At 41.2% G+C, this 27,883-nt stretch overlaps 2 protein-coding genes across 2 annotated transcripts; both read right to left on the reverse strand.

Annotated features, from left to right (window-relative positions):
- Positions 1-56: 56 nt before the first annotated feature.
- Positions 57-25,550, reverse strand: LOC147226087 (low-density lipoprotein receptor-like). Its single transcript, XM_086161702.1, has 13 exons — positions 24,876-25,550; positions 23,417-23,530; positions 16,704-17,081; positions 13,724-13,843; positions 13,513-13,641; positions 10,976-11,147; positions 10,659-10,874; positions 9,204-9,322; positions 7,855-7,994; positions 6,898-7,039; positions 6,658-6,831; positions 4,625-4,770; positions 57-734 (listed from the first exon to the last, which is right to left on the reverse strand). The coding sequence occupies exons 1-13, from the start codon at positions 24,973-24,975 to the stop codon at positions 699-701; spliced, it is 1,986 nt and encodes a 661-aa protein (XP_086017828.1). The 5' UTR covers positions 24,976-25,550; the 3' UTR covers positions 57-698.
- Positions 25,551-25,683: 133 nt separating this feature from the next.
- ndufa7 (NADH:ubiquinone oxidoreductase subunit A7) lies at positions 25,684-27,866 on the reverse strand. Its single transcript, XM_086161709.1, has 4 exons — positions 27,770-27,866; positions 27,466-27,515; positions 26,047-26,184; positions 25,684-25,867 (listed from the first exon to the last, which is right to left on the reverse strand). The coding sequence occupies exons 1-4, from the start codon at positions 27,818-27,820 to the stop codon at positions 25,777-25,779; spliced, it is 330 nt and encodes a 109-aa protein (XP_086017835.1). The 5' UTR covers positions 27,821-27,866; the 3' UTR covers positions 25,684-25,776.
- Between the last annotated feature and the right edge of the window lie 17 nt (positions 27,867-27,883).

A 27,883-nucleotide genomic window follows, 5' to 3' on the forward strand; every position in this document is an offset into this window, starting at 1 on the left:
CTGGAAAACCAATGGTGGGAACCGATAACAAATAATCTGAAATTGGGACGAAGCAGGAGAATGTCATACTCTTTATTTCATTCGCTTCAAGCTTTTCTAACGCCTCAGAGTAACAATCGTGTTCCCTACAAAAAAATAAACAACTCTCTGGGAATAAATATTCATAAAGTCAGCAGTACTTCCCCCAATCAGTAGTTGGAATCCATAGATATCTTTCAGACACAACGAAAATAACACAAAATTGACAAGTCAGTCAGGCACGAAGGAGAAAAATGTTGGCGCCCAGGCCAAACAAAGAAAATGCTTCCATTGAGACACTTTAAATAAACCGTGGAGTCGTCGTCGAGCCGGTCGCTCAAGTCTTTACGTCGCGCAAACCTCTTGGGTGACAAGTCACAAGTGACGCCTTTTCCGAAGCTCTAAACAAATATAAATCAAACGGCCAAAACTGGAAAAAAAAAACAATTTCAACTGGGCCGCCGGGTCGAGGTTAAAATAACGGAGTCGCCGGACTTGACATGCCGGTCGGGAGACATCGGATCTGAGTTGGGAGTGGACAGTTGAGGCCCCCGAGGCCCTAAACTATAAAAATACCATTTCTGCTCAGGGGAAACCAAGGCGTCCACCCAACCTGGCTCGCCGTCCCGTTGGGTCAAAGGTCGGAGGGTGGCGGCGGGGGCAGAGAAGGCACCGGACCGTCAGTCCCTGTCCAAGTCCAGCTTAGGCAGGGATTCCTGGTGACGGAGGACAAACAGCTTAGGGTGAACTTACAGGTCGTGATAAGCTTAGAACCTCGAGAGTGTCAGACGGGGTTTATCTAGAAACGGCTTGACGACTGCGCCATGACACTGCGTTTAAAGCAGCGGTTCTTAACCTGGGTTCGATCGAACCCCAGGGGTTCGGCGGGTCAGTCTCAGGGGTTCGGCGGAGGTCGAGACACACATTGGTGATGACATCACCGGCCGCAGGTGATCACGCTACATAGCTCGGCCTATCCGTGCTGCGGGGATTTTGGCGCTCAGTTGTAGTAACTTGTGACTGTCGTGATGGTACGTCATGTGATTTCTTACTTAATATTTTTAATCCGTTCATACTAATTATGTCGGGCAAAAAAAGAAAGCGGTCGGAAGAATACGTACAATACGGATTCACATGTATGACGGAACGCGATTGGAATCGATGTCCTAACTGCATGATTTAGAATGACAAGATGAGCAATTCTAGTCCAGCACCGGCAAAACTAAGGGAAGGCTTCCTTCAGCTGCATGGAGATGGGAACTACAAGAACATAGCGCTTGCTGAATTCAAGGTGAAGGGAGCCAGATTCCATGAAAAGGCTACTCTGCCTGTTCTTTGCACCCATCAACGAAACGATCGTCCATCCAATAAAGAAGGGTTCGGTGAATGCGCATGTAAAACAGGTGGGGTTCAGTACCTCCAACAAGGTTAAGAACCACTGGTTTAAAGGGAGGAGCTTTAGCCGTAAAATCGGCCCATTTGAATTGTATTTACCGTAATTTTCGGACGATAAGCCGCGACTTTTTTCACGTAAACAATGCTACGGCTAATATATGGACTTTTTTGGGGGGGGGGGCTAACGAGTTTCACGCCGCTGAAACGTTTATCTTCGTCACATCGGAACGATGAAATGGCCGAGAAATTCTGAGACCGTTCAACTCCGACACCGAAGAAGACGACTTTGACGGTTTTAGCGCGCAGGAGGAAGACCGAGATAGCGATCGGCTAGCCGGTGCGGCTTATATTGAGGTGCGCTCAATAGTCCGGAAATTACGGTACACACAATTATATCAATTATATATAAACACACACACTCACACTCACACACATTTAAATTGTATTCATTCATTTTTTTTCCTAATTTCTCACAACGGCTCTTCCATCTTTACACTGCGGCTCTGAGTGGCTCGGGAAAATAAATTCTAAACATTTAATTGAAGTATATTTCATTTGTGTTAATTCCTTTTTTTAACTTTTAGTTCTAAGTTGGAAGATTATTGTGATCTTGAAATATTAAATAAAATTATATTTATTATTTTTCGCCGCTCAAAATAAGCCGGTATACCTGCCGGCCGGTAAAGTCCCGATTTGCAGATGCTGTGCGCAGAAGTTCAGGAGCAGAAGTCCCATAAACTAGGTAAAATAAATATTTATGAAGATATTTTGCAAATATTCATTTTTTATTGTTTACCGACACAGTGATTTTTTCCCGATTTATTTTTTTTAAATTCAGGCCAAGGCTCCGCTACACGCTCTGAAAGCCCAAAGCTCAAAATGAGTTCATTACATAAATAAAATTTAATTTTCTCCGTAATACTTTGTGAATTTCAGAAGCAACACACGACACACTTATTTATACAAAGTGTAAAGGTAATAAAAAACAATATATACAGTGGTACCTTTATTTTAGACGTCAAAAAGTAATTGCGGCTCCCGGTGTTTTCTTTTCCGAGGAAACCGGGTCCAAATGGCTCTTTGGGCGTTACGGGTCGCCGACCCCTGGTCGAGCCGGTGCGGCTTATATTGAGGTGCGCCCAATAGTCCGGAAATTACGGTAATTAAAATGTATTTTAATGTATTTTATTTTAGTTTGTTCATATTTGAAAAGTCATTTCAAACTTGAAGATTATGGCGATCTTGTCATATCTAAATAGAATATTTTTGCTGCTTGAAAGTAAAAGGATGAGCAAGGACGGCGTTTTTGGTTTGCCGCAGGTGGATAATTTAAGTGCGGCTTTTTTTCCCCCTTAATTAAAAGAAGGATTCAAGTAGACGTTGAGTATTTTGCTTAAAAGTAACCTTCGATCCGACTTCTTTTTTTCGGAGTTCAAAATGTTTTGTTGGATGCAGAAATGTCTTTTCATTTTCTCTGCAGATTTAAAAGAAATGCAACACGTATTTTGTTTATACATTGCATAAAGGAAAAAAAATATGTCGTGTGCCGTTTTAATTCATTTTAAATTTCGAAAAGGGTCGTGTGGCTCCCGGTGCTTTCTTTACTTTGGGGAAACGAGTCCAAATGGCTCTTTGAGTGGAAAAGGTTGCCGCCTCCTGACTAGGGTTCCTCATTCATTCATTATCTATATTGCTTATCCTGCATTCAGGGTCGTGGGGGGTTGAAGCCGATCCCAGCTATGGAATCCCAGCAGATTCCACAGCAACTTAGACAAGAAACAGCAGAGCGGGACAGTGAGAAATTTTTTTTTTTTGGTATTTAACCTTGTGAAATATTCTATTTTTAAATTTTTAAATTACATTACATTGCATTTGGCAGACGCTTTTATCCAAAGCGACTTACAATAGAGGACATAAGGACTGCAAATACACTTGCAAATACATGACGCACAGGAAATATACAGAACAGTAAGCATGGGTTAGTGAGGTTTTTTTTTTTTTTTTTTTTTTTTTTTTGACAGACACACAAACGTACACACACACACACACACACTGCATAGCCTAACTTGCTGCCAACCTGATCTGGGGCATCAGCGCAGTAAAAAATCCTGAAAGACAAACGTTTTTACCGTTTTTGATATCTGAAATAGGTAGTCCCTTGATTACCGTGGGGCTTATGTTTCAGAACAGCAAAGTAGCGATCCTTTTTTTATTTGATTTTATATATAGATATATATTATTTTAAAAAAAATGTATATATACATATATATATATTTTATTTTTTGGTTATTTATTTTTATTCTATTTTTTTTTCTATTTTTTTTTAAGTGTTATGACCTTCCCCTCACTCAAATTATCCTTTCCCACAAACGGAAGGCACTACTGCACTGTCCTGATATTGGTGCCGTAAAGGCGGCCAACAGCAATAAGGCGCCTCGCTTGTTTTATCTGTGATTGTTAGCTGCCGTTCGGGTTCAGAGCCCAAAAATGCAGACGGTTTGGTGCGTCACGGTAGATCTTGAGAAAAAGCCCTACCGTAAAGACGCTGAATGCATGCTCTGTGCAGGAGAGCCGCCGAGCCAATCACAGCCCGGGATACAGAACACAGGGCTCTGGTAGAAAAGGCATATTTTTACCATAAAATGAATTGATTGGATTATACATTAACACTGCGAAAAGATGTATAATAGTGAGAAAACAGGGTTTAAAAATGTGAATGAAAAAAAAAACAAAAAAAAAAATCCAGGATCTCCAGTGATCTTTTCTGTTTTGCTGCTCGCCACAGCCAATCACCTGCCTCCATCTCTCCTCTTTCCCTCCATCCATTAACCTCCTCTCTGGCAGCAACCCTCCTCCCTCCTCCTTCCACGTCTGAACCATCGACGGACCAACGTTTGTATTTCCCAGGTCAGGATTTCTTCTTCATACCAAAGCCTACATGTCAGGCCGGCTCTGCCCTTTTCCAAAGTTCGGAGCGGCAGGAGACTCTTTCCATCCGAGCTCCGCCGGCATGCAGGCCCACAAATAGCAACATCGTGTAAAATCACACCCTCCGGAGACAACCAATATATATATATATACCTCCCGTGGGTGTGTGTGTGTGTGTGTGTGTGTGTACAACAGAATGACCGTCATGGCATCTGTTGACAGTGATCTCCTGTCTTTATTGGCCCTGTGTATGTGTGTGTGTGTGTGTGTGTGCGTTTCTTGCCTTGACAACACGAGTGACTGGACTTTGCATCAGCGGGTTCTGGGAGTCCACCAGGGCGGAGTTCCATGCGGTCAGATTCCTGGAAGGTCTGACGTTCTGTCTCCAGAAGTGCAGGAGGAGCCCCCCCAGCAGCAGGCTGAGGAAAACTGGCAGAATAAAAAGGAAATAGAAAACACACATTTATAAATCATTTTTCGACGGGAGTCCCGGATCGATTTATGTCAGTGGGTTTCCAACCCGAGACGTTCAAGGTCAATTCGAAAAGACGCTTTTCCCGGAGAGGAGAACTTGAACGATTAACAACTTTTTTGCGTCACTTTTATAACATTTCTTAATAGTGACCCCATTGTGTGTGTGTGTGAGTGTGTGTGTGACGCGACAGGTGCCCGACCAGCGGGGAAATACCTATAAAATTAGCACTGAAATTAGCATTATCGCTGTAGCGGCGGGTTTTAGCCCAGATCAGTTTCTGGGAAAAAAAACAAAAACAAAAATGAATGTTCTGGCAAATAGTTACATCTAACGTTCGGATGGGCAATGTTTTCATTACACACATATCATATGTAAATATTCTGCATGCATGCATGTGTGTGTGTGTGTATATATAACTCCCTAAGCCCTGCCTGAAAATTTGTGTGTGGAAAGAGTTGTGCAGCAGCTGTTTTGCCGACCTCACGCCCGTCACGGCTCTTGGCAGCGGCGTGTCGATGATTAAGTTGGGAGGGGAGCCCGCTGACCTCATTTCTAAGCATCATTTCTACGCACAGGGAGCCGAGACACTCTTTCTGAGTGACAATGGGACTAAAGAAACATTTCCAAATCCAAATCATGGATTTAAGTTTGCGTTTGATTATGAACGGATATTTCTTTGTTTCTTCTTTTTTTTTTTTTTGAGGCGCAACCCTGAACACTTGAACCTCACATACAATAAACCCTTTTTTTCCCCACTTTTCACTTTTAAATTTATTATTTTTTTTTATTTCTACATATTTATCTAGTCATCTCTTATAGTTGTTATATTATTTTTTTAATACATTTTTTTCATATTTTTTTCTATCTTATATCACTAACCCACTGCTATTGTGGTACTGTTGTGTTTTTAATGCCTTTGGATTTAATGCTTTTCAACGCTATTTAAGGCCTTTATCACAATATGAATTAGTATATTGTGATAAAGTTCTTTATCTTCTGTAATGCAATTACAAAAACAAAAATGTCATACATTCTGGATTCATTACAAATCAACTGAAATATTGCAGGCCTTTTATTATTTTGACATCATGAAATATCATGAATATCATGAAAAAGTAATTTTTGTTTTTTAATTACAATACAGAAGATAAAGTACTTTATCACAATATTCTTATTTTCTGAGACAGTCCTGTATCTATTAGATGAGTGAATGGGTGAATTATTGTATGTCTACATACAGGACTGTCTCAGAAAATTAGAATATTGTGATAAAGTTCTTTATCTTCTGTAATGCAATTACAAAAACAAAAATGTCATACATTCTGGATTCATTACAAATCAACTGAAAAATTGCAAGCCTTTTATTATCTTAATATCGCTGATTATGGCTTACATCTTAAGAAAACTCAAAAATCCGACCTCAAAATATTAGGATATCATGAAAAAATAATTTTTGTTTTTTTTTTAATTGCATTACAGAAGATAAAGAACTTTATCAAAATATTCTAATCTCCTGAGACAGTCCTGTATTTACTGATCGGTGGAAATCCCAAATATTAGAATATCATAATAAAGTAGTTTTTTTTTTTAATTGCATTACAGAAGATAAAGAACTTTATCACAATATTCTAATTTCCTAAGACACTCCTGTATTTACTGATCGGTGGAACTCCCGTGTATGAGGACGAGCGACGGCCACGTCATACAGCCGTTCATTTGCACATCTGGGGATTCGAGGCGTTCCGATCCAGCGCCGCGTGTTTTCGGACAGTCGGGGGGGAAACCGGAGAAGCCACAAGGATAAATTATTTGTTTCAAGGTGAAAACGGACAGATGCTCACTGAGGAGAAAGATGAACCCGGCAAAGGCGGCGTCGGACAAATCCGACTCCGGGTTCGCAGGGGCCTCCGGTGAGTCGGTCGTCACGGCGACCGGCGGCGGGCAGGCGGCGCTCCTCAACCCCGGGATGAGGTCGGGCTCGCACTCCGTCCGGGAACGGCCGCTTACGGTTTGCCCTTCGGGGAAACGCGGTGTCACTTTTGAACAGGGGAACGTTCGACTCCGCCGCCGACGTCACTTACTGGCAGGCTGGAGAGCCGGCTGGATGAGGGCGACGCCGCCCGCCGACGTGACGTTGCTCAACAGGACTTGGAAGCGTCCGCCGTCGTGTTTGCTGGCGCGGCAGACGGAGCGCGTCACCACGTCGCTCCAGTAAACAAAGCTCTGAAAGGGAACGCCGGCTCAGCGGGCTTCTTGCTTTCCATTACGGCGATCCCTCGCTAGAACGCGGTTTCACGGTTTCGCTACTTCACGGATTTGCATCGTGCATTGTGTTCTGCATTCTGATTGGCTAAAAAAAAAAAAATCACTCCGCTTCTTCTTTACCTGTGCGTCAATAACGTTGCAGTTTAATATGTGCACGTATGTAAAACAGTTTGCCAAATTTACATGACGTACGTGCAAATTCTCTCGCAATTTCGAGTTTCTCTAAAACCCATAATGTTGACAAAACGCTCTGGAGCGACAAAAGGGCCCAAAAGGCAGCGGAAGATGCTATCTATCGCAGATAAAGTTAAAGTTCTGGACATGCTAAGGGAAGGTAAAAGCTATGCGGCTGTAGGTCGGCATTACGGAATTAATTAATCTTTCGTTCGTTCCATAAAGAAGAAAAAAAAACATAAGGACGACAGCGGCGATAAGTTTTAATAAGGATGCAAAAAGGGTTGCAACTGTCCGCAATGTGTTGAAAAAATCATTTTATTTGTGAAACAAATGATTGAGCCTGTAAAATGGTTTGTTCTTTCTTTTCAATGTATAGAGTATTTAATTGTATAATAATTGTAAAAAAAAAAAAAAATAAAGGTTTCTACATCACGGATGTTGCCTATCACGGGTTCTTTTTGGAACGTAACCCCCGCAAAAAACACTTCTGCGCGTTACCCGGCAACCGTACAGCTTAATTGTCCCTGAAACCGCAATGCTTTCTGGAACTCAAAAATAAAAGCAGTGAGCCTCGAGTCTCCCTTTGGAAAACTTACCTCGAACACCGCCAGTCCGGACGGACCGTCCAGGTACCCGTTGGATTCGACCACGGTTTTCCGCTGGTGGCCCTCCAGGTTGACCCTGGAGATGCTTCTCATTCCCCGGTCGGCCCAGTAGAGCAGCCCGCGAGGCCAATCTGAGGGAAGAACGGGGACGACGACAAAAAAAAAGGAATTTAGAGAGCATCTCCTAGCGTTGTCTGGTTCCAAATCTACATCGGCGCTTGGATTCCGGCTGCTTAGAGACGGAACATCGAGTCCATACCGCTAAACCGTCATATTTACTTCTCGTGAAGTTTATTCATTTTAATTTTTAATGTATAAAATATACGGGTTTATTAATTCATATTAATAAATTAAAATATATTCATATTAAAATATAGCTTATTAATATTATAAAATGTGATGTAGTATTTTTGAAAATCGTGAGATATAATTGGGAGTAAATGGAAAATTTACACAGTTAATTTACAGATGTTGGAGCTTCATTTACATTATTTTCACTTTTATTTTTGCCTTATTTTTATTTTACTGTTATTTGAGATGGATAAGTAGATCGATAGATTGATCGATAGATACTCGATCTGCGACCCCATGTGCCCTCAAATTTCCTCACCGGAACAAATAAAGTTTCTTTCTCACACACACACACACACACACACACACACACACACACACACACACACACACACACACACACACACACACACACACACACACACACACACACACACACACACACACACACACACACACATATATACTCATACACATATATACACACACAATTATATATAAACCCACACACACACACATATATACACACACAAACATACATACATATATACAGTATATATATACACAACTATATATAAAATCACACATAAACGCACACGCATATATATATGCATATACATATACACACATATACATATATATATATATATATATATAAACACACACAAGTACTGGTATGTATAAACACACACACACACACTTATATATACACACAATTATATATAAATGCACACACATATACACACACATGCACACACACACACATGCATACATATATAGGTATAGTCATCGTCACACACACACACACACACATTTATACATATACACACACACACACGCATACATACATACATACATACATGCATATATACACACAATTATATCAATTATATATAAACACACACACACACACTCACACACATTTAAATTGTATGCATTCATTTTTTTTCCTCATTTCTCACAACTTCTCTTATCCAGCTCTCAGGCGGTGGAAAAAGAAAAGTAAAATGCCTAAAAGAAGAAGAAGACGTGTGTGAGGCTGGACGTACCGAGCGAGAGGGCGACAGGCTGGCGGATGAGAGACGTGACCAGAGCCTTTCTGTCGCGGCCGTTCAAACCTGCCCTGGAGATCCTGGGCGAAGCCCCGCATTCGGCCCAGAAGAGCAGCCTGCCAGACGGGGAATGCAAAAATGCACGATTTACCACAAAGCGCCCCCTCTGTGCAAAAACAATAACAATTCTTCTTCTTCTTCTTCTTCTTTCGGCTTTTCCCTTCAGGTGTCGCCACAGCGAGTCAACTTTCTCCATCTAACCCTGTTCTCTGGATCCTCCTCTCTCACACCAACTACCTTCATATCCTCTCTCACTACGTCCATAAATCTTCTCTTTGGTCTTCCTCCAGACCTCCAATTCCAGCATCCGTCTACCAATATATTCTCTATCCCTCCTCTGTCCATGACCCAACCATCTCAGTCTGGCTTCTCTGACCTTCTCTCCAAAACATCTAACATGTGCTGTTCCTCTGATAGACTCATTCCTGATCCTCTCCATCCTGGTCACTCCCAAAGAGAACCTCAACATCTTCATCTCTGCAACCTCTAGTTCTGCCTGCTGTCTTTTGGTCATTGGAACAGTTTCCAGTCCAAACATCATCGCTGGTCTCACCACTGTCTTGTACACCTTTCCTTTTATTCTGGCTGATGTTCTTCTGTCTCTTCGTACCCCTGACACTTTTCTCCACCCATTCCAACCTGCTTGGACCCGTCTCTTCACCTCTTTTCCACACTCTCCGTTGCTCTGGACTGTTGACCCTAAATACCTGAAATCCTCCAGCTTCTTGATCTCCACTCCCTGTAGCCTCACTGTTCCACCCGAGTTCCCCGCATTCACACACATATATTCTGTCTTGCTGCGACTAACTTTCATTCCTCTCCTTTCCAGAGCATACCTCCACCTCTCTAGATTTTCCTCTACCTGTTCCCTGCTCTCATTACAGATCACAATGTCATCCGCAAACATCATGGTCCATGGGGATTCCTGTCTAACCTCATCTGTCAGCCTGTCCATCACCATTGCGAACAAGAAGGGGCTCAGAGCTGATCCCTGATGGAGTCCCACCTCCACCTTGAACTTCTCGGTTACCCCTACAGCACACCGTACCAGTGTCTCACAGCGAGCATACATGTCCTGCACCAGTCTAACATACTTCTCTGCCACTCCAGACTTCCTCATACAATACCAGAGCTCCTCTCTTGGCACCCTCTCATATGCTTTTTCTAGGTCTACAAAAACACAATGCAGCTCCCTCTGGCCTTCTCTGTACTTTTCTATTAGCATTCTCAACGCAAATACTGCATCTGTAGTGCTCTTAGTACTAGTACTGTATCTGTAGTACTCTTGCAAAAACAATAACAATAAAGTATTGTAATTTCCCTCCAGAATTTAAGAGCACCGTAAAAGCGCCGGTAAAGCGCCCCCTACTGGCGAGGTCTTTCCGTCCTTACCCTTTGAGAGGCTCCGCCGCTACGGCGCAGGGTTGGTCCAGGCCGGTGATGAGCGCCAGCTGCGCCGAGCCGTCCGTCAGCCCGACGTGGACGGAGCCGCTCGCCGCGGCGGTCCAGAACAGCAGCCCGTTGATCCAGTCCACGGCCAGGCCCGACACCGGACCCGGACCTTTCAGAAGGAACGAGGCGCCCGGAGACGACTCCTTCAGGGACACCCTGGGGATTCACAACTGAGAGTTAAAACGCCGGTATGTTCTATTAGCTGCTAAAAACAAGACGTGTGAACACGTAAACACATCCTCGCTACTTGTGATTACTTGTATATGGAGCCTTGTCCTTGCCGGGCCGCGTACACCGTCTGCTCCGAGCCCAGGGACGCTACCGGACCCTGGGCTCGGAAGGGAACCGTCGCTCCCTGGCGCCGCCGGCCGGTTCCACCGATTGCCTGGATTCCCTTGGAGGTTGTAAAAACCAGCATTGCCTCTTCCCCTTCAGAGGAGATACAAGAGCTTCGGTGACATCATCGGACACAGGGTGACGTCATGAAGCCAGATTTGAACCGCAGACGAACGCTTAAAACCAAATGAAGGAGATTTTAGGAGTTTTGCTGGAGTTGCAAGCCCGAACCTCGGGTTTACGACTACTAAGTCAACAACCAATAGATGAGCTCTAACAAAACCGGAAACATGGTTGAAAACAATCACCGGAGCGGTTTTGGGGGCAGATTCGGTGTTTGGATGAACGAGTATCGTCCAGAAAGAGGAGCTGTGGGCAGAACAGCACGACTTGGACCAGTTCAACTCTCCAACGTATCTCCACCGAGAAGCAGAAGCTCTGCAGATACCAAGTGACAACATCGCATGGTGGGGAAAGAAGTTGCTGAAAGAATGGAGTTGTAGTCTTGCAAATAGTGACCCTGAAAGATTCACAGTCTTTGTAAACACAAAGCTGAGACTCTGAAAGTAAGTCTTTGGATGTGAGATGATAGTTTTCCACGAGTCTTTTCCAATTTTTTAAAAGCCTCTAGATCAGGAGTGGGCGATTATTTTGGCTTTTTTAATTTTTAAACCAGGTAATATGTAAATTTAACCCGATGACAATTGCAATTTAAATATTTGAATTTTGGGGCATTTTATTTCAACTTTAAAAATCATTAATGATCATTTAAATGTACTAACATTATTTGTTATGTCATCATCCATACAAAAAAAAAAAAAAAAAAAAAAAAAAAGGAGTTTCTTAATTCAATATCGATTGAAAATATTCAAAAAAAGTAGTTGGTTGGCCGGATAAAAAAAAGCAAAACGGTCCGGATGTGGCCAGTTGTAAAATGGTCTGCTCTAAATGTATAGGTTGCATAAAAAGGTTTGCGTCAGATGACGTTTCAGAATCTTGAATTTCATCACTTGAAGCACCTCTCTATATTCACCGTTTGGACGCTTTGTTTGAGAGCCTCCATCCGCTGAGCACTGAGCGTCGGCGGACTTCGAGCCGAAGGAAACCTGCCACGTGTTGCCGTGGAAATACAACAGCTGTGTGCAAACACGTCACGTCTCCTGTCTAAATACGGCCGTGTGGCGGCGGGGCTCGCGTTCCAGTGTCGCCGGAGGGTGTTTGCAGAGTATTAACCGACTTCGGGCTTCAGGTTCTGGGAGTTGAGATAAAGACAATGAACAGGATGTGTGAATGGTTGTATTTCTCTATATGATATAGGGACGACGGTCAAACAAGTCCTCTGAGCATACAAGTCACCATATACCCTTTCTTTGGCCTTTGCTACCTCTACCTTGAATCTCCCAGTACTCCTGTCTGCTCTTGAGTCTGCTCAATGTCCTGATTCCTCTTCGCTAACCTCTTTCTCTGTATACACTCCTTCATTTCCACCATTCCTGCCTTTTCTGGGAAAAAAAACTTGACTACAGCCATTTCCATCTTTTTTGCAAAGTCTACCACCGTCTGTCTCGCTGTGCTGCGATTTATATCTACATGACATGAATGAGAGGGTGAATGGTGAGTGTCTAATGAGATAATTGGTAATGAGAGGGTGAAGGTTGTATGTTTTTATATGATCTGAGGATGACGGAGTGAATGGCCGAATGGTTGTCTAAGGCAGGGGTTCCAAACTTTTTATCGCCGCGGACCGGTCGGCGCTTGACAATTTAACCAGACCGGGGGGGTCGGAGGGGCCGGTACACGTAGATTGTTTGTTTATATTGCGACTATAATAATAAACAAAGTGAATCCACTTCGAAAAGAAACTTTCCTTCTGACGTCTGTTTTTTTTTTTTTTTTAATTTTAAAGAATTTTTTTTTCACTCATTTTGCTAGCTTGTGGGTTACATTTTTAGCGCTCGAGTGACCGAGATGTAACTGAGAGATTCCGGTCGTTTGTCAAAATAAAGATTGTTCAGACTCAGATAATAAATCCAACGGAAATAATTGATTACTACTTGTACCGATTGATCCGCGGACCGGTACGGGTCCGCGACCCGGAGGTTTGGGGACCACTGGTCCGAGGAACATGTGAATGCGAGGGTGAATATTGTACATCCATAGGATGCATGATGACAGAGTGAATGGCTGTATGTCTGAATATCTTGTGAAAGAAAGGGTGAATGCTTTTGTCTCCACATGTTGCCCTCCGATCGACCAAAGGTAAACCCGGCCTCTTTCCGAAACAACAGCAGTAATTTCTCCAGCCCGGCATCGCGAACCTTGACTGCAGTCCGAGCAGATAACAAATGAAATGACTGTTTATCTTTCCGCATTCGGGAGGCGATCGTCATCGTGCCCGGAAAAAAAAAAAGGAACGATCTTAACAACGACCTTCCGGTTCCCGTCCGGCTTCGCTCACCTTCGGCCTGGCACACGCCGACGGTATCCGTCATCCGGTAGCCTTCCTCGCAGCGGCAGGCGAAGCCGCCGCCGTCGTCGGGAACGCACAACTGATCGCACACGTCGCTGTCCAGACACGCGTCGATTTCTAGTTGGCAAAACACGTGTCAGTGACGCCGTAAAACGTTAACAGTGACAGGAAACGCCGAGCCGAACGGCGGGGGACTCACCTTCGCAGCGGCTGTCTCCGACCAGCCTCATGTTGTCGGGACATTTGCAGAGGAAGCCCATCTCCAGGTCCTCGCACACGTGGGAGCAGCCGCCGTTTCCGACCAGACACTCGTTCTCGTCTGCAAGATCGATAACGACGCCGTCGGCGGATTTTAGGCGGTGAATTAACCGAAAGGCGTGTTAAACGAAGCGACATCTCTGTGCAGCTTCTGGTGAATTCTTGTTGAAATCTTCTTGTCTTTGCAGCCGCACTTGAGTTTCTTGACTTGAAGATGTTTCACCCTCATCATCCGAGAGGCTTCTTCGGTTCTAATGACTCTAATGCTTCCCCAAAGTTAAGGAGACACACAACCCTTTTGAAATTTAAAATGAATTAACACGGCATATAACATTAAAAAAATTAAAATCTTTTTACTTACGTGAGATACAAAAATTGCACTTGCTGCACTCTAACGTCTTATTGCACTGTTCATATTCATATCTATAATCATATTCATAATAATCATTTTATAATTTAATTGAATAATTTCAAATGAATTAACACAGCATACGATGTTCTATACTTATTTGCCTTTATGCTGTGTATCCAAGTGTATCCAAAAAAAAAAGAGAGGTTTGGTTGACGGTTACTTTTAAGAAAAATAGTCAATGTTTATTTGAGTCCTTCTTGCATTTCTGAAAAAAAGTTGCACTTAAATCATCCAACTTTTATTGGCGCGTGCAGTCGTTTATTAAAAGCAACCAAAAATATCTGAACATGTTAAACGTTGTTCCAAGATCGGCAGGATCTTCAAATTTAAAATTACATTTTAAAACTGTAATTTTGCAATTCATTTTTCAATTAAGTGCTTGATTATTTTCAAAAGCCGCATCGGACGGCGGTTGAGGCGCAACCCTGAACACTTGAACCTCACATACAATAAACCCTTTTTTTCCCCACTTTTCACTTTTTAACTTATTATTTTTTTTATTTCTACATATTTATCTATTTAACTCATTTAGTTGTTATACTATCTTTTTAATACATTTTTTTTTTTTTTTTTTTATATTTTCGTTAATATTTTTTTCTGTCTTATATCTCTAACCCACTGCTATTGTGGTACTTTTGTGTTGTGTTTTTAATGCCTTTGGATTTAATGCTTTTCAATGCTATTTAAGGCCTCGCTTTTTGCAAAATATACAGGACTGTCTCCGAAAATTAGAATATTGTGATAAAGTTCTTTATCTTCTGTCATGCAATTACAAAAACAAAAATGTCATACATTCTGGATTCATTACAAATCAACTGAAATATTGCAAGCCTTTTATTATATTAATATTGCTGATTATGGCTCACATCTTAAGAAAACTCAAAAATCCTATCTCAAAATATTAGAATATCATGGAAAAAGTAATTTTTGTTTTTTTTAATCGCATCACAGAAGATAAAAGAACTTTATCACAATATTCTAATTTTCGGAGACAGTCCTGTAAATATAGAATACCGAAGCTCAGGCTGCTTCTGGTAAATCTGGATACCAACATTGACCTTGACGTTCCGATGAGCCTCTCAAAGGATTCTGTTTTTGAGCTGAAGGTCATCTTGGAGCTCTGTCGCCCTCTGCAGACCTACTAGCTGAACATCAGCACTGACCTGAGGACGTCTGACAAGAGCATACCATGTTTGGCTTAAATGCTTCTCAGTGGTTGGAACCCTCTCCTTCGGATCGACGCCACGAGGGCAACTGGTCTTCCTGAGCCCACGTGGGATTCCAACGGGTTCTATGGTCTCCGCCCAACGGACCACAAACATGCAGGAGGTTGAGAACCGGAACTGCCCGAACGTGTGAACGAGATTGAATTTTTCTGTTTTCTGTACCTACAGAGCTTGTAGGGGAAAGGATGAACGGGTTTGTGTCTCTATGTGACCCTGGGATTGACTGGGGTGAAGCCTCCAAAATAATTGGCCAACTCTTCAGACCTCTCTTCCGCTTCCACGATAGTCAAATCTTAAAAAACAGCCGAAAAGTTCCTCGCAGATCATTCCCACATCTTACACCCGGCCTTCGAGCGGCTCCCCTCCTGCTGCCTCGTCTGCAAAACCCAGAGTAGAAGGGTCTAGAGCGGGGTAGCTCAATACCTCGATCGCAAAGGTAGTACTGGTAGATCGCATGACATTAAAAAAATAGACGTCAGCCTATTGTCCATCCTTTCACTTGACTGATATGCAGGGCAGCCGGTCAGATGACATCTGAGAAGGATTGAGAAGGTGGATTCACTGTGGCGACCCCAAAGGAAGAGGAAGGAAGGAAGAAAATGTATTTATTTTCATACTATTATTTTGCCGTCATGCCAAGAAAGAGTACTATGGATGCAGTGTTTGCTTTGAGAATGCTAACAGAAAAGTACAGAGAAGGTAAGAGGGAGTATCGCCGTATCTTATTTTTGTAGACCTAAAAAAAGCATATGACGGTGTGCCGAGAGAGAAACTCTGGTATTGTATGAGGAAATCTGGAGTGGCAGCGAAGTATGTTAGACTGGTGCAGGACATGTATGCTCGCTGTGAGACAGGGATGAGGTGTGCTGTAGGGGTAACAGAGAAGTTCAAGGTGGAGGAGGGAATGGGAGGTGGGGGAAAACCCCAAAGGAAAAGAATAATTTGATGCTGCCCCGATTGCCCCTCAGGAACAAATTAAGTTTCTTCTGATTCTGATTCATCTCATTCTGAATGCTCCTCCTTAACGGATGAGAGCTGGGATAGGCAACAGCAGTCCACGACCCTGGGTGCACGATAAGTGTCATGGATGTTCTTCCGCGTTCTTTTCATTTCACCTTTTCCCTTCAGGGGTTGCGAATCCATCTCCTCCATCTATCCCTATTCTCTGTAACCTCTTCTCTCACACCAGCTCACTTCATGTCCTTTTTGAGTCCATCCAAAAAATCTTCCTCTAGGCCTCATCCCTGGCAGTTCCAACCCAATTTGCAATTCCATTCTCTTACCACAGTTTCGCTCGTCGCTGCCGTCGGCGCAGTCGGCCGAGTTGTCGCACTTCAAGACGTGGCTGATGCACTCGCCGTCGCCACACCGGAACTGCGATTCCCGACATGCGGGGCCGAACCGCGAGCGGGGCGGAGCCGGACCGCACAGCTCCGGGGCCTCGTCCCGCCGGTCCACACAGTCCACCGTGCCGTCACACAGCTTGCGTTTGGGGAGGCAGACGTCCGACGGGCCGCAAGAGAAGCGTCCGGCCGCGCATCTCCGGCAGGAGGCCTCGTCGCTGCCGTCGCCGCAGTCGTCCACGCCGTCGCAGAGCAGGCGCAAGGGTACGCAGCGCCCGCCGAGGCAGGAGAACTCACCCTTCTTGCACCCCGGGTGATCTGGACACAAGAGAGGTTACCCGCTGGATCACTCTGCACACCTGAGAGGTTGCAACTAAAGGTTTAGACCAGTGTTTCCCAACAACTGTCAAAGAGCTTGAAAAGAACAGTTAGAAATGGATCAAAAAAAAAAAAACAAACAAAAAGGACAAAAAAACAGATTTCGTAGAAAAAAATCCACACACCAAAAGTGCTCCAAAAAGACAAGATGATCTATTTTACATAGAATACAAAAAAAAACATTTCGAGCAAAAACATCCGAGGAAGAGCCTCGTTTTTGCTTGAAACGTCATGCATGCAAGAATACGTTTTTTGGGTTATATATAAAATAAACCATCTTTTCTTTTTGGAGCACTTTTGGTGTATGGATTTTTTTCAAAACCCAAGTCTTGCAACCACTGCGCCACGGCACCTCAGTGGACTGTGGAAAAAATGCCCACTTTCACCTGATTGGTCCAAAAATTATTTATTCAACGCAAATAATGTGTCTTGGTACGTCTACCTATGTGGGTTTCACGCAGAATTTCCGTCACTACTGAGCGCACCGGCTAAAAATAACAAAATAAGCATAAGCGTTCATATATAGGCCGCACTTGTCTATAAGCAGCAAGTATCTATGGTGTAATGTAAAAAACATTTTTTTAAAGGCCAAATCCCTTCATGTAATGGCTTTTACATGTTGTCTGGACTATTGAGCTCACCTGAATATAAGCCGCACCGCCTCCAAATAAATAAATGTTGACATATATAGGCTGCATTTGTCTATAAGCCGCATGTGTCCAAGTTGTAACATGAAATATTTGCACAGAAACATTTTTAACTAAATACATGACGGTAACATCCACAAATACATACTGCAAATGCTTATTTACTGTCACGGCCGATGAAAATAAATAACAAGGAAAAGTCCATCCATTCGGTATCGGAATTGAACGGCCTCGAGGCTAAATGATTTGGCGGCGTGAAGCTCATTAGCCCCGCCCCCTCCCCAAAAACTGAAAAAAAAAAAAAAAGTTAAATAAATAAATCAATAGATTAGCCACATTCTTGTTTAAGCCGCAGTGTTCAAAGCGCGTGGGGGGAAAAAAAGGAGCGGCTTTTCGCCCGGAAATTATGGTAAATACAATGAACGTTCGATTGCGTTTGGATTCACTTTCACTGAGGAACCAACCAAGTGGATGCCGTTGTGCCTGGAGTGCAGGGAAAAACTGTCCAACGGTTTCAAGCCAACTTAAACATCTTCTCCAAACTAAACACCTTTCTCTTCAAGATAAGAACACAGACTATTTTTGTTCATCAGCGTCAACAGACGCCGTTGAAGAAAACCACCAAGACGAGTGAGAAAGCGTTGAACGCTCGCTATAAAGTTGCTGAACTCGTCGCTAAATCCAAACAGACATGAACACCGACCGCTTGCAAAATCATCGCAGAACAAACGCTCGTCTCTGGCGCTGTTCAAGAAACAGCCCGAGGCTACAATTTCATCGTATTTCATTAAAAACGTATTAGAAATTGTATCTGGTGGTGTGCCGTGTGAGTTTTCTAATGTAAAATATGTGCCGTGGCTCAGAAAAGGTTGTTTTAGACAACCTGGAACACGACTCGGCCTCCATAAAGGCAACCTCAACCCAATCGGTCGATATAAATCGAGCGGTTTATAGAAGCGGATCAAAGTTTGCATCTTCTCTCCAGACAGGACTTCCCAGATGATTGACATGCACGGCTGCCGGCCCGAGATCTGGTTGTTTTTTACGCCAAAACTGCAACTTCCAGCAAGCTAACCACCGAGTTAGCCTTTTTCATTCTCTCTCCTCATGAAAGGGTAAAACATAAGCGAGGGCGGCGAATCAAGTAAGAAACCGAAAGAACTTGCCACGTCCGTGAGCAGCGGGAGGTGTTTTTCCACAATGTTTTCAAAGCAAATGCACTTCCTTGATCTATAATTGCTCTTCCGGAGGAAGGGGAATGTTGAACAGTACTTTTCGGACCGTTGACAAAAGCGATAACACCGATTTCCCTGAGAAGCTGAGAAGGATAAAGGTGAAGGAACTAAAATCGCAGCTGCCCGGAGAGCAGATTTTATTTTTCTTCCCCCCCCTCGGGGTTGATTTCGAAAACTGCCGCCGGCAGCTACTGTCCGGACTCTGACGTTCCGGCTGCAGAAAAGTAGTCTGGTTGCAGGTTTGCCCAATACGTCGATCGCGATCTATCGGTCGATCGCATTAGAACGTAGACGACAGCTTACCATCCTCACTATGAAATTTATCACTTGACTGACAGTCGGTTTGTCCAATCTGACATTTTCTGACACAGGCGTCACTGCACGTGTCCACATAACGGCGCGTCTAACAAGCTAGCGAGTTAGCCTCCAATTTATTTCTTCTAAACTTATGGGTGTAAAAACAAGTGCGGGAGCTGGACAGAGTAAAAGGACTAAAATTTATCACTTCTATACGGAACGGGAGGTGGACTTTTTTTTTTTTTTTTTTTACCATTTTCAAAGTGTGTTTTCCTCATCTGCCGGTCTGCCATCGCTATAACGAAAAAGGGAAACGCGGAGCGGCATTTTCAGAGCGTTCATAACAACTGCGACACCGACTCCCTGCCAAAAAGTGAGCCGAGAAGGAGAAAGGAACTAAAATCCCACTAAAATTTTTCTCCCAGCTAACTTGCTGACTCCATTCAAGTCATCAGAATAAGATATTTACCCAAAAAAGTGCTATGTTGTAGTGTCCCATAAGGGTTCGTGCAGTTATGCAAAATTCACATTTATTGTGTTAAGTATACTCAGTAGATATACAAATAAATATATATTCAGCATTTTTAGTGGAGGTAGATTATTTTCACACGGCAGGTGTTCATGCTGTTATTCACGGTACACAAACACATCGTGTTTTAAGTACAATCAGCGGATGTAGAAATAAATATATGTTGCATAGGGGCGGCGTGGTGGCGCAGCGGTTTGACAGAATAAATGACCTCGGTTTGGTCATTTCTTTCGTAAATTTTCTACTTTTCTTTTTAATTTTATTTACTCTTCTTCCTTAGGGACAATTCAGTTAAAGTTTCTGTGCAATATTCAGAACTGTGCAATATTTCATTTCATAACAGCTACACTACAATTTTTCCTTTTATAATACTATTGTGCACTCCTTACCTCACTTGTTACTAAGACACTTATAGTTTTATCACTTGCTTACTAAGACACTTTATAGTTTCACTGAGACACTTTATAGTTTATAGTTTATTTTTATTTCTAATTCTGCCTTTTTCTTTTTATTATTTATTACTGTTATATTTTCTGTAACTCTGGCATAACAATTTCCTTTGGGATTAATAAAGTTGTTCTTATCTTATCTTATCTTATCTTGACAAGGCGACCTTTCCATTGGAGTTTGCATGTTCTCCCCGTCCAAAAACATCCATCGCCCACCATTTATCCTGCATTCGGGGTCGGGGGGGGGCTGCTGGGAGTCTATCCTAGCTGACCTAAAGCGAGAGGCGAGGTTCAACCTGGTGAATCGCAGGGCTACATATACACACACACACACACACAACCATTCACTCATTCGGGGCAATTTTTGGTCAAAAAAAAAAAAATTGGAAAAAAATTGCCCCGAATGAGTGAATGGTTGTCTGTCGGTATATGTGGCCTGTTTCCGACTTCCTCGTGACATTTTATTGGATTCTTCGTTGGCATTTTCACATCTAGTAAAAAAAAAAAAAAAAAAGCTGAGGTGTTTGAGCAGTTAAAAAAGAAGTGCTGTTTAGATTCCATGATGAAAATGATTGCATCAAGGGCATTTCTAGGATTTGGCCGTTCACATAAGAACTATATTCAGCAGCAAAAAAATAAAAATAAAAAAAGAAGGAAATATATATACATGCGGGTTTCCGTGCTCAGTTGATAATGTTAAACTTATGCTGTCTAGAGAACAAGCATTAAACCTGCGTTTAATACGAGGACTCTTATATACACACACACACACACACACATTTAATATATATATACACAAACATACATACATGCATATATATGTGTGTGTATATATATATATACACATATATACGTGTATATATACACACACACATATATACATAGAAATACACACATATAAATATATATACACATATAAATACACACACACACACACACATATTTATATGTATGTATGTATATATATATATATATATATACATACATACACACACACAAACACAAATATAGGTGTGTTTGTGTGTGTGTATGTGTATATATACATATATATGTATATATACCTTGAAATCTAAGTTTCCCTTACTGACAATTTTGTAAAAATACACACACTCACATATATTAATACATGCATATACAAACACACATATATATATATATTTAGATATAAATATACACACACACACACACACGCACACATACATATATGTATGCATGTATATATACACACATACATACATATATACACAAATATATACAGGATTGTCTCAGAAAATGTGAATATTGTGATAAAGTTCTTTATCTTCTGTAATGCAATTACAAAAACAAAAAAGTCATACATTCTGGATTCATTACAAATCAACTGAAATATTGCAAGCCTTTTATTATTTTGATATTGCTGATTATGGCTTACATCTTAAGGAAACTCAAAAATCCTATCTCAAAATATTAGAATATCATGAAAAGGTAATTTTTGTTTTTTTAATTGCATTACAGAAGATAATGAACTTTATCACAATATTCTAAACTTACATACATACATACATACACACACATATAAATATTTAAATATATATATATCACTGTTTCTTGAATAGATAAAAAAAATTGGAAAATTACCCCAAATGACTGAGTGAGTGAATGTTTGACTGTTTCTATAAGTAACCCTGTGATTTAACGGCGACCAGTCCAGGTCGAACCTCGCCTCTCGCCCGATGACAGCCGGGATAAACTCGCATATTTAGTGTAAAGAAATCATTTTTACAAGGTAATTCGACACGTAGCTCACACAGCTCCGATGTCGCACGTCTCCACATGACTAGTATGAGATGGTGAATATGGACTGAGCGCAGGGCATTTTTGTTCACCCTCGACCTTCTTCCCCGGCCGGATGTCAAATCAGAGACCTGCAGCTCTGAATGAGTCAGTTCTGAAGAGCTTAAAGAACAGTTCCCTTCAATTGTTTCGCAAAAGTCCGTCCCGCGAGTCGCTTTTTCACTCGAAAACATCCTGCAGATTATGATTCGCAGAGTCGCTGTGGAATTCAGCAACGCGTGTCGGAGGATTAGAAGGTCTGGGCACAGCGGGTGAAGCCGTCACCTGACTGGTTCTCAGACGACAGAAAAAGTCAAACGTTGGTTTTGCACAACACGACCCCGCGAAGGACAAAAGAATAAAAACAGAATGTGTGTTATTTGGTATGTGTGGATGTTGCAAGTAAACTGGCGGGAAAGCAGGGTCCGACCCTGCACCTGTTCAGGGACGACCGTGTCATTTGCACGTGGATGTGAAAACACGTGTTGCAATAGTTGCATTAAAAATGAGAAATTACCGGCTACTGTCATATGTATGGTGTGGAAACAGATTTCCCCCGTTTTCTTATTTTAACCTCCACGTGACGCCAGAAAGGTAAGAATAATAAACATTCTGTTGGAGCCGGAAATCGTCAAAATGTCAAAATTTGGGATTGAAATCCCGTAAACAAAATTGATTTGGTTGATTTCCAGATTATCGTCCAGCGCATTGCTACGGCACATTTTAAAAAATGCTGTTTTGAGCTTCGTAAAAAAAACATCCACTTCCATCTTCAGTTGGAAGTCCTTGGAAAATTGTTTGCATCTCAAGAATCGAGATTTTTATCAGTCAGTGTGCAGGCATGGCGAAAAACAAACATATGCAACTAAAGTTTGTGCAGAAATACTATTTTAAAACCTCTTAATCTAATTTGGAGCTGCCAGAGGGAGACGAAAGAGGAGGTTTATAGATGGAGGGACAGAGGATAATAAGTTAGTTAGTGTGAGAAGAGGATGAAGGTGATTGGCTGTGGCGACCCTTGAAGGGAGCAGCCCTAAAAAAAAATAAAAAAAAACATAACGTAAATATACAAGTCTCACATGTATTAGTTTATATGAAATTAGGTTAATTTTATATGATGCAACATGACGATATGTTGCAGGCCCATCTGGGGGTGGGAAAAAAAGGGCAAATGCTTCACGTCGACGGTGCGCGTTCATTCAAAGTGACAGTTTCGAGGACAAAATTAAAACAACTTCCAGCTCCTGCACGGAGCACCGAGCGTATAACCGTGTAGTTTTCGTGCACAAGTCATTAAACAGCTCACCTGATGTTTGGCTCCGGTTGATCGCAAAGATTAGCACAAGCAGACGCCCGATGTGCCCCATGCCTGCTGCCCTCCACTGCCGCGCCGGCCGGGCGTCGCACAAATATGACGTCACTTGAGAAAAAAAACAAAACAAAACAAAACAAAACAAAAAAAAAGTGCAAGCGACGGTTTAGTCACTTAAACCCTGTCGTTTTGATACCCTTTAATACATTTGAATATTAATTATTAATTATTAAATATTATATATATAAATTGTATATTCGATATTAAATATTTTATATATATATATAAATATATATACCTCAATTCTGCACAAATTCTTAAAAATGGGCACCATATTCTAATAATACTTGTAATTTGACGAATTGAAAAAAAATGTGTTTTTAGAACCGATATATTTTAAGAATACATATATATATTATAAATATATATGTATTTAATATGTATTTATATCGATGGCTGGAATGGAAAACCTATCTGAAAAAAACATTTGAAAAACAAATGAAAAAAACGTTTAATTTGATTATAGTATGGTCTTTGTTAAAGATATTCAAGAATATTCTATTGTTCACAGACTATATTTGCATGTTATAATTTAAAAATACATAGCATGTATTTTTACCACTGACAATACAGATAAGTGTTTTTTTTCCTATTTTTTTCTGCTTCATTGTGCACATAGGAGTTTTGTCATGAGACATTAATGCAAAAGAAAGGCTGGGATTATATTGCAGATATATATATATGGCTGGAATACAAACCCTCCTATCTGCAAATTTTTTCGATTTGGGGTTTTTGCATTGACTGGTGAGAAATGGGACGGCTCCACATTTTCAGTATCTGCAAGATAATCCCACCCTTTCTTTTGCATTAATGTCTCATGACAAAACTCGTATGTGCACAATGAAGCAGAAAAAATTAGGAAAAAAACACTTATCTGTATTGTCAGTGGTAAAAATACATGCTATGTATTTTTTAAATTATAACATGCAAATATAGTCTGTGAACAATAGAATATTCTTGAATATCTTTAACAAAGACCATACTATAATCAGATTAAACGTTTTTTTAATCTCTTGAAAAAAGTGTTTTTTTTCAGATAGATTTTGCATTCCAGCCATCGATATATATATTAAATATATGCATTTGTAACATATATGTATTCTTAAAATATATTGATTTAAAAAAATACCTAAAACATACCTCGTCAAATTATAAGTATTATTAAAATATGGTACTCATTTTTAAGAATAAGGGGGATGTGCAGAATTGAGGTTACTAAAGAGCAGTGATGTACAGTGAGAGGCAGGGGAGTAATCATGGTAAGAAAAAAATGCAAAATGAAAAAAAAATGGTTCTATTTATTCAGTGATTTTAACTATGAAGTTATTTTCCAAGTAGCTTCACCATTTTTTGTTATTTCTTTTCAAAATTGCTAAAAAAAATTCACATTTACCGTTCAAATATGAAGAAGAGACGTGCCGTGACGAGGCAACCAGCTGAGCCCACGATGGATTGCACAATGATTCTGCTAACTGTGCTGCCATGCTATGCATGACCGTATTGCTGTCTCTGTGGATGCCACTATTAAAAAAACACTTTTAGAATCTGAACTAAAATTCCATAGTTTAGCTGAAATTCAGACTTCCATGGGTTCATATATTTGATTTCCACTGATCACTTTGTGTGATTTTGTTTTCAGCACATTTAACTATGGAAAGAAAAAAGTATTTAATAAGAATATTCCTGTCATTCAGATCTAGGATGTGTTATTTTAGCGTTCTCTTTATTTTTTTATACATTTATTTTTACTTTTTTTGGTAAGGATTTTATCAACGGCAAGGGCATTTGTTGGTATGTCAGTCATTGTATTAAACACAGGTTTAAGGCTTGTTCTTCTCAACACAGTGTTGGTTTAACATTATCAACTGGGCACAAAAACCTGTATTTATGTATATATTTTTTCTTTTTTTCTTTAGTTCAAATATAGTTCAAACATGAACTGCCTAAACAGAGGATTCTAGAAATGCCCTTGATTCAATCATTTTCATCATGGAATTTAAACAGAACTTCTTTTTTTTATTAGTGAAACACTTTTTTTGAAGCCTTTTTTTTTTTATTAGAGATGAAAATGCCAAATCCAATAAAATGCCAAGAAGATGGAATTATATAGCGTCTCCTGACTACTTACCATCAGGAGGATTTTGCCTATTTACTCCACTGTAAAGCAGAAATGTGAAGAATAACTACAGTTTTAAATTGAATTATAGGACATATAGCACATTTTATTCACAACTTCTATTGTACAGCATCCAACCAAAATCGAGGCTGATAAGCTCCAGGGGCCGGCGTCGGGCTCAGAGGTACGGCTGGTCGGTGGAAAGTTCTGGATACTTATAAACACCTCCTGGAGTCACCAGGGCCTTCGCTGGGACATCAGGGGCTTGACTGGAAGAGACAAAAACCCATAAGTGACACGAACCTGAAGAGAGTAGTTTAAACACGTTAAAGAAAAAAAAAAAACACAAAACAGTTTTTTTTAAAGTGATGCTAGGACATATGTCTACAAAAATACTTCTAGTGTCCAGTGTTTGCGATTTTTACCAGGAGCCTTTAACTTGATTTACCTGCCGGCGGGAAGCGCTTTCTGTGAAGACATGACGACCGTGGCAGGTTTCGACTCTCTACGTCCATCTCTGGAGTAGTAATAGTTATTCGCAAACTTGTGGCTTGGACCAACTGGCAGTTTGGGGGGCGGCTGCGTCCTGAACAAACATTAGCAGACAAAATAAACCTGTAAAGCATGGGTGTCAAACTCATTTTGGTTGCCTTCAAAGGGCCACATGTAACGGTAACAGTATAAATGTAACGAAATGTAAACACATGTAATGTCAAATAAATGGAGCTACTCCTTGAATTTATTATTCGTTCAAATCCAAAATGTTACATATGCATTTGAAAAAAAAAAAAAGATGTTTACTAGATGCTCGGTTACAAAGCTAGCTTTCACTGCTGCGGTATTTTTCTATGCTGCTTGCGTGAACACATTCTTTTAATTCTTGGACAATTTGTTGTTTTTCTGGAATGTTAACTTTGGCATACTTAGCTTGGTGTTTGGTGTCAATGAGGTCATTACTCATTCAACTCCAAAATGTTACATATGCATTCCCATCATTTTTGAAACAGCCTTCCATCTGCATCAACTTTTCTCTTCCTGATCATTAGGATTTCTTAATTCCACTGGTTGAAAATGACATTGATGCCGTCACTTTGCGGGAAATGCAGTTTGAGGTCACTGCACGCATTGACAATCTGACCTTTTAAGACCTCGTGGGCCACATAAAATGACGTGAGTTTGACACACGTGCTGTAAACAGTCTCTCCTGATGTCTCCAAACTTAATGTTAATCCACATTTGAGGTGCTTTCTAGCGAGTCCACTCGCTGGTTGCTGTTACTCTGATGCCCCCCCCCCTCAGTTACCACCAACTCTTCCAATCCTGTCCCATCATAAATGCATGATGGTAACCCCGAGTATGGTCTTCCAAGCCCTTGGGCTCTTCTTTCGCTGGTAGAGTAACTTGATCCGTTGCAGCATCTAGCCAGGTGTCCACCACAGTTCTCTCTTTTTTCTATTATGGTATCATTTCAGTGATTTGCAGGTAACTGTTAGTTTATTATCACTGTAACAATAGACAGTATTACATTCCCTCCCAACCCTCATACACATTACATTTCCTATCTCTTTGTCCTTCTGTTTCTCTCGTTTTATCCCAAACAGCTTGAGACAGAAGGTCGCCCACAAGGTTTCTGCACTGGTAAAAGGCAGTTATTTTATATAACTATAAAAGTTATAAAAGGCACTGTTGCCAGGTGCTTGCACATGGACGAAAGTTGGGTTTTATGTAAATCATTTTAAAGACTTTGGCCCAGATATGCTTTACATGGAAGCGTCATCAGTCAAATGTGTTGTCATTTAGCCACATATGAATAAAATCTAACTTGACTTGATGCACTCCTTGAAAGATGATCATCTTAACGCCATACCTCTTGGCTACCTCCTCATACCGAAGCTGTAATTTGGCCTGGAGATCGTGCTGGATTGAGAAAAAAAACCAAATACAATTAAAAACATCATCTGCAAGGCGGAGGTCAGTTTATATTCTTTGTCTTTTAATGATTCAGCCATAACAACGATTAGCTCTTGAAGCTAGCAAACACCGGTTGTCTCGGTCATGAAATCAGACCGATTCGTAAAAACCAACGATATCTGCATTCCCATAAAATAATATCCAAATTACAGGGGAGTATAATCGGTTATTAACATCTGTTAATACTCTACATCGCTTACCCCTGACAGAAAATTCCGGAGCCTTTGGATAAGTTTAGTAGCGGTAGCCATGTTTCCTGTTGTGAAGGACACGGAACTTCTTCGTTGGTGGTACAGCTTCCTGCTTCGGTGCGA

This window comes from Fistularia commersonii, chromosome 16, assembly GCF_037954325.1.
Source record: "Fistularia commersonii isolate RoL2024-O1a breed Wild chromosome 16, RoL_Fcom_v1.0, whole genome shotgun sequence".
Taxonomy (NCBI): Eukaryota; Metazoa; Chordata; class Actinopteri; order Syngnathiformes; family Fistulariidae; genus Fistularia; species Fistularia commersonii.

Excerpts from the sequence above, each read along its gene's own strand:
- LOC147226087 (XM_086161702.1), bottom strand. The coding sequence starts at position 24,975 with ATGCATAGCATGGCAGCACAGTTAGCAGAATCATTGTGCAATCCATCG. Across the intron at positions 10,875-10,975 it reads GGACAAGGCTCCATATACAA|GGTGTCCCTGAAGGAGTCGT; the intron begins GTAATCACAAGT and ends GTGAATCCCCAG. Across the intron at positions 4,771-6,657 it reads CGGGTTCATCTTTCTCCTCA|TTTTCCTCAGCCTGCTGCTG; the intron begins GTGAGCATCTGT and ends TTATTCTGCCAG.
- ndufa7 (XM_086161709.1), bottom strand. The coding sequence starts at position 27,820 with ATGGCTACCGCTACTAAACTTATCCAAAGGCTCCGGAATTTTCTGTCA. Across the intron at positions 27,516-27,769 it reads TCCGGAATTTTCTGTCAGGG|CACGATCTCCAGGCCAAATT; the intron begins GTAAGCGATGTA and ends TTCTCAATCCAG. Across the intron at positions 25,868-26,046 it reads AAAGCGCTTCCCGCCGGCAG|TCAAGCCCCTGATGTCCCAG; the intron begins GTAAATCAAGTT and ends TGTCTCTTCCAG.